Source organism: Staurois parvus, unplaced genomic scaffold (assembly GCF_062004578.1).
Source record: "Staurois parvus isolate SC_StPar_1 unplaced genomic scaffold, SC_StPar_1.0 ptg002550l, whole genome shotgun sequence".
NCBI classification, from domain to species: Eukaryota; Metazoa; Chordata; class Amphibia; order Anura; family Ranidae; genus Staurois; species Staurois parvus.
Window position 1 is genome coordinate 1 of NW_028320346.1, and position 10,000 is coordinate 10,000.

The window sequence follows — 10,000 nt, forward strand, 5'->3', positions numbered from 1 at the left end:
TATGAAATATATAGAAACCGTGTGGAAAGTTCTTCTTGTTGATGCAATTCTATAACTTTCTTATTTTTTGCTATAAAACATCCAATAAAAAAGAAACGTAAAAAGTCAAATTTCTTCATAAATTTAGGCCAGTATACAGCGCCTTGAAAAAGTCTCCCCCCCCCCCCCCCCCCCCTTGAAATTTTCCACTTTCTGATATGTTACAACTAGAAACGTCAATGTATTTTATTGAGATTTGAGGACCAACACAAAGTGACACATAATTGTGAAGTGGAAGTAAAATGAGAAATAGATTTCAACATTTTTTACAAATAAATCTGTGAAAAGTGTGGTGTACATTTGTGTTCAGCCCCCTTTACTCTAATCCCCCTAACTAAAATCTAGTGGAACCAATTGCCTTCAGAAGTCACCTAATTAGTAAATAGAGTCCACCTGTGTGTCATGTCATCTCAGTATGAATACAGCTGTTCTGTGAAGCCCTCAGAGGTTTGTTAGAGAACATTAGTAAACAGCATCATGATTGATAAGGAACACACCAGATAGGTCAGGGATAAAGCTGTGGAGAAGTTTTTTTTTTTTTTGTGTTTTTTTTAGATTTGATGTGATAGACCAACACAAAGTGACACATAATTGAGAAGGAAAATGAGAAATGGGTTTCAACATATTTGACAAATAAATATCTGAAAAGTGTGGCGGCATTTGTGTTCAGCTCCACGGAGTCAATGCTTTGTAGAACCGCCTTTCACTGAAATTCCAGCTGCAAGTCTTTTTGGGGATGTCTCTACCAGCACATCTAGAGAGGGACATTTCTGCCCATTCTTCTTTTCAAAATTCACTATATTTCCAAAAGTATTTTGCCGCCTGCCTTTCCACGCACATGACCTTTAATGGCCCCCCAGTCTTAGTCCGTAGGGTTCAATATTGAGTTGGCCCCGCCCTTTCCACGCACATAACCTTTAATGACCCCCCAGTCTTAGTCCGTAGGGTTCAATATTGAGTTGGCCCCGCCCTCTGCAGCTATAACAGCTTCAACTCTTCTGGGAAGGCTGTCCACAAGGTTTAGGAGGGTGTCTATGGGAAGGTTGGACCATTCTTCCAGAAGCACATTTGTCAGGTCAGGCACTGATGTCGGGGGAGGAGGCCTGGCTCGCAGTCTCCGCTCTAATTCATCCCAAAGGTGTTCTATGGGGTTGAGGTCAGGACTCTGTGCAGGACAGTCAAGTTCCTCCACCCCAAACTGGCTCCTCCATGTCTTTATGGACCTTGCTTTGTGCACTGGTGGGCAGTCATGTTGGAACAGGAAGGTGCCATCCCCAAACTCTTCCCACAAAGTTGGGAGCATGAAATTGTCCAACATGTCTTGGCATACTGATATCTTAAGAGTTCCCTTCACTGGAACTAGGGGGCCAAGCCCAACCCCTGAAAAACCACCCCACACCATAATCCCCCCCCCCCCTCCACCAAACTTTACACTTGGCACAATGCAGTCAGGCAAGTACCGTTCTTCTGGCAACCGCCAAACCCAGACACGTCCATCGGATTGCCAGACAGATAAGCTTGATTGGTCACTCCAGAGAATACGTCTCCTGTGCTCTGGAGTCCAGTGGCGGCTTGCTTTATACCACGGCATCCGACGCTTTGCATTGCACTTGGTGATGGAAGGCTTGGATGCAGCTGCTCGGCCATGGAAACCCATTCCATGAAGCTCTCTACACACTGTTGTTGGGCTCATCTGAAGGCCACACCAAGTTTGGAGGTCTTTAGCTATTGACTCTGCAGACAGTTGGTGACTTCTGCGCACTGTGAGCTTCAGCATACGCTGACCCCGCTCTGTCATGTGACGTGGCCTACCACTTGGTGGCTGAGTTGCTGTTGTTCCCAGTTGCTTCCACTTTGTTATAATCCCACTAACAGTTGAGCGTGGAATATTTAGTAGCCAGGAAATGTCACGGATGGACTTATTGCCCAGGTGGCCACCTATCATGGGACCACGCTTGGAATCACTGAGCTCCTGAGAGCGACCCATTCTTTCACAAATGTTTGTAGAAACAGTCTGCATGCCTAGGGGCTTGATTGTATACACCTGTGTCCATGGAGGGGATTGGAACACCTGAATCACATGATTGGGAGGGCGGGGCCAATACTTTTGGCAATGTAGTGTGGCTCAAGCTCTGTCAGATTGGATGGAGGGTGTCTGGGAACAGCAATTTTCAAGTCTTGCCACAGATTCTCCATTGGATTTGGGTCTGGACTGTGACTGGGCTATTCTAACACATGAAGATGCTTTGATCTGAACCATTTCATTGTAGCTCTGGCTGGATGTTTCGGGTCGTTGTCCTGCTGGAAGGAGAACCTCCGCCCCGGTCTCAAGTCTTTTACAGATTAACAGGTTTTCTTCTAAGATTGCCCTGTATTTGGCTCCATCCATCTTCCCATCAACTCTGACCAGCTTCCCTGTTCCTGCTGAAGAAAAGCATCCCCACCACATGATGCTGCCGCCATGTTTCACAGTGGGGATGGTGTGTTCAGGGTGATGTGCCGTGTTAGTTTTCCCCCACACATAGCGTTTTGCTTTTAGGCCATAAAGTTCCATTTTGGTCTCATCTGACCAGAGCCCCTTCTTCCACATGTTTGCTGTGTCCCCCACATGGCTTCTCACAAACTGCAAATGGGACTTCTTATGGCTTTCTTCTTGCCACTCTTCCATAAAGGCCAGATTTGTGGAGTGCACGACTAATAGTTGTCCTGTGGACAGATTCTCCCACCTGAGCTGTGGATCTCTGCAGCTCCTCCAGAGTTCCCATGGGCCTCTTGGATGCTTCTCTGATGAATGCTCTCCTTGCCCGGCCGGTCAGTTTAGGTGGGCGGCCATGTCTTGGTCGGTTTGCAGTTGTGCCGTACTCTTTCCATTTTCGGATGATGGATTGAACGGTGCTCCATCTCGGTCAAAGCTTGGGATTTTTTTTTAATAGCCTAACCCTGCGTTAAACTTTTCCACAACTTTATCCCTGACCTGTCTGGTGTGTTCCTTGGCCTTTATGATGCTGTTTAACTAATGTTCTCTAACAAATCTCTGAGGGCTTCACAGAAAAGCTGTATTTATACTGAGATGACATGACACACAGGTGGACTCTATTTACTAATTAGGTGACTTCTGAAGGCAATTGGTTCCACTAGATTTTAGTTAGGGGTATCGGAGTAAATGGGGCTGGATACAAATGCAGGCCACACTTTTCAAGTATTTATTTGTAAAAAATGTTGAAAGCCATTTATCATTTTCTTTCCACTTCACAATTATGTGCCACTTGGTGTTGGTCTATGACATAAAATCCCGATAAAATACATTTACGTTTTTGATTGTAACATGACAAAATGTGGAACGTTTCAAGGGGCATGAGCACTTTTTTAACCTCCTTAGCGGTATTCCCGAGTGTAGCTCGGGGTAACATTTCAGTACCAAGAGCGGTTACCCCGAGCTACACTCGGGAATACCATGCGGCACTGCTCCGGCATTTGTTCTTCACTTACCTTACCCCGCGCTCCCGCGATGTGTCCCCTGCAGCGTCCCCGGCCATCTCCTCCGGCATCCAGCTTCTGTGTCCTGTCCCTGTGACGTCGGGACGTACGGGCGGTGGCGGGAAATTAAAAAATTTGAAAAAATGTCTTTTTTTTTTTTTTTTTTTTTTACATTTTACATAGTAAAACATTGCTGTCTCAACCAATTTCACATACATTTTGTCCCGAGTGCTTTGTCCGGCGCCCTGCCTGCATTTTGTCTTTTCTTTCTGCCTGGAAACTGAGAAACGTCCATGGCGTCCAAAAAGTGTCCCTTTAGGTCAAAAGCGGTTTAGATCAGCTAGAGAACAGCGATAGTAAATCAGAACCACTTGCAGAATTGAGTGATAATGATTCGTGGGGGAAATTCCTCATCAGACACTGAAAACGATTTTGCGACTGAGCTCAGCGATGTGCGAACTTGGCGCTCTATTTCACATTTCAGTGTTTTTGGTTTGATTATATTATTGAATTAAATTTTTTATTATTATATTATTTTTGTGATTATTTATTAAATTATAATTTATGATTTTGTGTTTCAAATTTTATCATCCCCGGGATGTTTACTAGACTCTTGTTCGGACAGATTTCAGTGAGTTTTTCCTAAAAATTACAGGCCTACAATTAAAGAAATACATATTTCCATGCAAAAAAATGGTACCGCTTTCAGCACCAAAAATCTGAAATAATCATACCGCCAGGGAGGTTAAGGCGCTGTATATTCTGTCACTATTCGTCATATTAGTGTCACTGGTTCCCACCCAGTGTCAGTTAGTGTCAGATTGTCCGCTGCAGTATAAGCGGTGGTTTTAAAATTTAAAAGTCGGTACGATTTTCAGTCTGGTTTAGGGGCGATTTCCAGTGTTATACACTTGCGCACCTGAATTGCTGAACAAAATCGCACCGGAATTCACTTGGGCACCTGAATTGCTGAACGAAATCACACTGGACTTCACTTGCGCACCTGAATCGCAGAATGAAATCTTACCGGACATCACTTGCGCACCTGAATCGCTGAACAAAATCACACCGAACTTCACTTGCGCACCTGAACGCTGAACGAAATTGCACCAGACTTCATGTGCGCACCTGAATCGCTGAACGAAATTGCACTGGACTTGCGCATCTGAATTGCTGAACGAAATCGCACCGGACTTCACTTGCGCATCTGAATTGCTGTTTGAAATCGCACCAGACTTCACTTGCGCACCTGAATCGCTGAACGAAATCGCACCGGACTCGCGCGCCTGAATTGCTGTTTGAAATCGCACCAGACTTCACGTGCGCACCTGAATCGCTAAACGAAATCTCACCGGACTTGCGCGCCTGAATCGCTGAACGAAATCTCATCAGACTTCGCTTGCACACCTGAATCGATGAACTAAAGCGCACCGGACTTCACTTGCACACCTGAATTGCTGAACAAAATCGCACTGGACTTCTTTCAGAAATCGTATTGAAACCACATATGTGAACCATGTCTTAAAGTAAAACTACAGGCAAAACCCGTCAATTTTTTTATTTTTTTTTGCCATCCCTGTCCTATAATGGAGACTTCCCTTCACTTCCTGTCCCATAACCAAACAGGAAGTGAGAGAGGAAATCCCTGCAAATTAAGGGAATTCCCTGGGGAACCCCCGGGTCACTAGCACTAGTGTCCCCATTGGAAGATTTCCCCTTTATTACTGACAGATGTTCTAATCCCTCTCCACTCCATCCAAAACTAAAAAAAAAAAAAAGTTTTGCTGTAACCCTTTGACTGCCAGGCATGTCCTACATCTGCATGTTCCGTTATGCTCGAAACATGCTGGAAGCCATGTACATAATACATGTACATGACCCAGCCTGCCTGTGCCACCCTGCCGCTGTAAATGTACTGGGCTCAGGCGGCAAGCTGTTAAAGGATAACTTGTACCAATGGGGCAATTCTCCTTTAAATCAATAAATTGGGGGGGGGGGGGGGGAAATGGAAGAGACCCCAATCACATATCCATTCAAAGTCATGTGAGTATCCTCCTCCAGTCACAAAGTATTCTTTGCAGTGAATGAGTCATAAAGTGCAGCTAGTGTAAATACGGCAGATAACTTGCCACTATATAAATAAATACAGTAGCTGGAATAACTTTTTTTTCTTTTTGTATATTTTTGTTTTTCTTCTCTTCTAGGACAAATACCCCTAAGTTCACTCTAAATACACAAGTAGGAAATAGCATAATTGGTGGAGTTGCCCAGCCTGTTCTCGGAGTTGCCCAGCCTGCTCTCGGAGTTGCCCAGCCTGTTCTCGGAGTTGCCCAGCCTGCTCTCGGAGTTGCCCAGCCTGCTCTCGGAGTTGCCCAGCCTGCTCTCGGAGTTGCCCAGCCTGCTCTCGGAGTTGCCCAGCCTGCTCTCGGAGGCGTTGCCCAACCTGCTCTCGGAGGAGTTGCCCAGCCTGCTCTCGGTGGAATTGCCCAGCCTGCTCTCGGTGGAATTGCCCAGCCTGCTCTCGGTGGAGTTGCCCAGCCTGCTCTCGGTGGAGTTGCCCAGCATGCCCTGGGTGGAGTTGCCCAGCATGCCCTGGGTGGAGTTGCCCAGCATGCCCTGGGTGGAGTTGCCCAGCATGCCCTGGGTGGAGTTGCCCAGCATGCCCTGGGTGGAGTTGCCCAGCCTGTTCTTGGTGGAGTTGCCCAGCATGCCCTGGGTGGAGTTGCCCAACCTGCCCTCGGTGGAGTTGCCCAGCATGCCCTCGGAGGAGTTGCCCAACCTGCTCTCGGAGGAGTTGCCCAGCCTGCCCTCGGTGGAGTTGCCCAGCATGCCCTCGGTGGAGTTGCCCAACCTGCTCAAAATGCAGGTTTCTCATTTGGAACCACAATTGCACAGTCACAGCCATCTCTCACTGGGGGCTTCTCCTTCTCTGGCCAACCAGCAGCAACGACCGTCTCCTCAACTACAAACCCAGTGAGCACAGCCACCACTCAAGCAGGCGTATCCTTCTTCTCGTCGGCATTTTCCATGACACCAACTGCCGCATCAACTGCACCCACCGCTACCCTAGCCCCAGCACAGGCACCTGCCGCTCAGCAGACTTCCACCTTATTCTCAAAACCACTTGAGGCGGCATCAGGTAAACTCGCAGTAATCCTAAGAAACGTTTCCTCATTTTTTATTGTTTATACCATTTTTGTTTTATAAAGGAGCCAAAAAGTTTTGCCGAGCGCCTAACTGGGAAAATACGTCATTTAGTTTGACGTTTAACACAGCAATACTGCAGCTGGATGCTGTAACCCTGGTATTATTTTTCTCCTTCGGCGCTGGACTTTCTTTTAAAAGTGATCCGCGCGGCAGGTTCGTTGCTGGATCACTTTTAGAAGAGGCATGAGGGGTTTGCTCTCGGTGCTTCTTGGGCTTACCTGCACAGTCGGTAGCTCCGAGAACTGATCCGGCACTGGCGGCAGCAAGGCATAGAGATGAGTGAAGGAAAGATGGCCTCCACTCATCTCTTTGGCCTAGGAAGACTGGAACGACGTCATGACGTTTCTTCTGGTTCCAGCTGACAAGGCCATATTTTATTTATTTATTTAAAGCAAAATATCGAAAACTTTCTTTTTGATCTTTTGCTTTTAAAGGTAGAGGAGAGATTTTGGGGGTCTTATAGACCCCAGATCTCTCCATAAAGAATATCTCTCCATGTTATTGCAAGGAATGTTTACATTTCTTGTGATCGCATTTTCAGGTTGTGACACAGCGGAACACCTGTGTGAGGTCCCGATCATGTGATCACTGATTGGCCGATCATGTGATCACTGATTGGCTAATCAGTATCACATGAATAGTAGTGAGCAAGATGTCACTTCTGACATCATTGCTTACTACTAGTGAAATCTGTGAATGATCAGAGATCACATGGTACAGGGCTATTCACAACAGCCTTGTACCATGTGACAAGCTGTGACCAATCACAGCTCACACAGTATTTCTCAATGGCTGCAAGAATGCAGCCAGAGAAGGAGAAATGATTGCTTTTACAGCCTTTATGGGTGCAAAAACAATCAGTGTAAAAAAAAAAAAAAAAAAACCTTCATCACCCCCCACAAGTAGTACAGTGTCACTATAGTGACCATGTACTGCTAGGGTGACTGTATATTTAAAAAAAAAAACATAAATAATATTAAAATTTGAAATAAATTTTATTTTTTTTTTTTAAATTATAATTTTTGGTTTTAAACTAATTTGGGTTCAGGGCGGACTGACCATTCGAGCGCTCGGGCACCGCCCGAGGGCCCGGGGTCAGTAGGGGGCCCCATGAGATGCCCCAGGTACCTTTTTAATTGGCTTTTTCATAGGCTTTTTTGGCTGTGGGTGAAGACACAGGGGCCCCATGATCCCCTATTGCCCGGGGGCCCCATGAGTTGTCAGTCTGCCATTTGGGTGTTTTTTTTTTTTTTTTTTGTTAACTTTTTGTTTTAAAAATTATAAATTTTTGGTTATAAACTAATTTGGGTTTTTTTTTTCCTTTTACTAAAAAGATAACTGAATACATTTTGGCCAAGATTTATGAAGAAAGATTATTTATTTTCAAACATTTATAAGAAAAACACTTTTTTTTTTCCAAAATTTTTGCACTTTTTCATTTATATAGCAAAAAAAATAGGTCCCAGAGGTGAATAAATACCACAAAATAAATTTTTATCTGTCTCAAAAAAATGCAAAAAAATTCATATGGCTACAGTGTTGCATGACCCACCTTCTACAAAAAAAATCCGTGCCACAAGATCGCTCGCCGTGCCAATGTATGGCATGCCCGTAGTTCAGTGGTCAGTCTGGCTGACCCTGCTCTCGCTGGCCTTTAGCTTCTTGATTTGACAGGAGCTTGTAGCAGGAGCATTGCATTTTTGTTTTTTTTTTTTTGGGGGGGTTTTTTTGCTTTTTTTTTTTTTTTTTTTTTTTTTTTACAATTTGTTTTATGGTATGTTTATTTTCTTCCTATTTTTTAGCATCAACAGCAGCATCCGCATCCAGCACGTCCTCTATCAGTTCTCTTCTTGCGACCTCTGCGCCATCGCTGTTCTCACTCAGCACCACAACTGCTTCAGGTATGCAACGCATCCATCCATTCATTGTATCTATCAAGCTGTCGCATAGGATGATTATGCGTTGGCTAAAAAATACACTATGGGGGGAGATTTACTAAAACCGGAGCGTGCAAAATGTGGTGCAGCTCCGCATAGAAGCCAATTCCAGGTTTTATGGTCAAAGCTTAACTGAAAAAGCTGAAGGTTGAAGCTGATTGGCTGCCATGCACAGCCTCACCAGATCCTGAGGGCTCCAGTTTTAGTAAATTTCCCCCTTTGCTTTTTTTTTCGTAGTCCTTCCATACGGATACGGTTTTTGTCCGACTTCTGTCTGGTTTTCAGATTTAATGTCAGCAGAAGTTTGATTTCACAACATGAACTTTCGCAACAAAAGTCAGCTAGTTGAGTTGATGAGCCTAACCACTGCCAGCATGTTGTAGAGAAGGATCCTTTTGGGCTCATGTACACGGGGCGTTTGGGAAACTCTTTTGAACGATGGAAACTGACTGCTGGAAAACGCAGGGTAAAAAAAGTCAGTTTAGCCGCGTTTGCATACCGCATTTATGCGCGTTTTGCATTTACAAGCATTTTTAACCACTTCAAGTCCGGACAATTTCACCCCCTTCTAGTCCAGACCAATTTTCAGCTTTTGGCGCTATCACACTTTGAATGACAATTGCTCGGTCATGCAACACTGTACCCATATGAATTTTTTAGCATTTTTTTTTTTAGACAGATAAAACTTTATTTTGGTGGTATTAATTCACCACTGGGATTTTTTTTTTATTTTATATATAAATTAAAAAGTCAAAAAAATTTGAAAGAGAGGACTGGGGACACTGATGTGAAATGGGGGGGGGGGGGTGTCTGTGATGTGAAGGAAGAGGACTGAGGACACTGATGGGAAATTGGGGGGTGGGGGTCTGTGATGTGAAGGAGGAGGACTGAGGACACTGATACGGGACGGGACGGGTAGAGGTCTGTGATGTGAAGGAGGAGGACTGAGGACACTGATGTGAAATGGGGGGGGGGGGGGAGGTCTGTGATGTGAAGGAGGAGGACTGAGGACACTGATGTGAAATGGGGGGGGGGGGTTTGTGATGTGCAGGAGGAGGACTGAGGACACTGATGGGGGGACGGAGGTCTGTAATGTGAAGGAGGAGGACTGAGGATATTGATGGGGGGACGGAGGTCTGTGATGTGAAGGAGGAGGACTGAGGACACTGATGGGGGGGCAGAGGTCTGTGATGTGAAGGAGGAGGACTGAGGACACTGATGTGAAATGGGGGAGGTCTGTGATGTGAAGGAGGAGGACTGAGGACACTGATGGGGGGGCGGGGGTCTGTGATGTGAAGGAGGAGGACTGAGGACACTGATGGGGGGGCAGAGGTCTGTGA

The 10,000-nt window shown here is 45.5% G+C and overlaps 1 protein-coding gene across 1 annotated transcript in view; it reads left to right on the forward strand.

Annotated features, from left to right (window-relative positions):
• Nucleotides 1–5,664: 5,664 nt before the first annotated feature.
• Nucleotides 5,665–10,000, forward strand: part of LOC149430648 (uncharacterized) — a gene marked incomplete at its 5' end in the record, with an annotated part of 31,220 nt that continues 26,884 nt past the window's right edge. Inside the window, 2 exons of the mRNA XM_089666146.1 lie at nt 5,665–6,655; nt 8,526–8,624. Of these exons, the coding sequence (XP_089522272.1) occupies nt 5,665–6,655; nt 8,526–8,624 (1,090 nt within the window). The remainder of the gene's footprint in view (nt 6,656–8,525; nt 8,625–10,000) is intronic.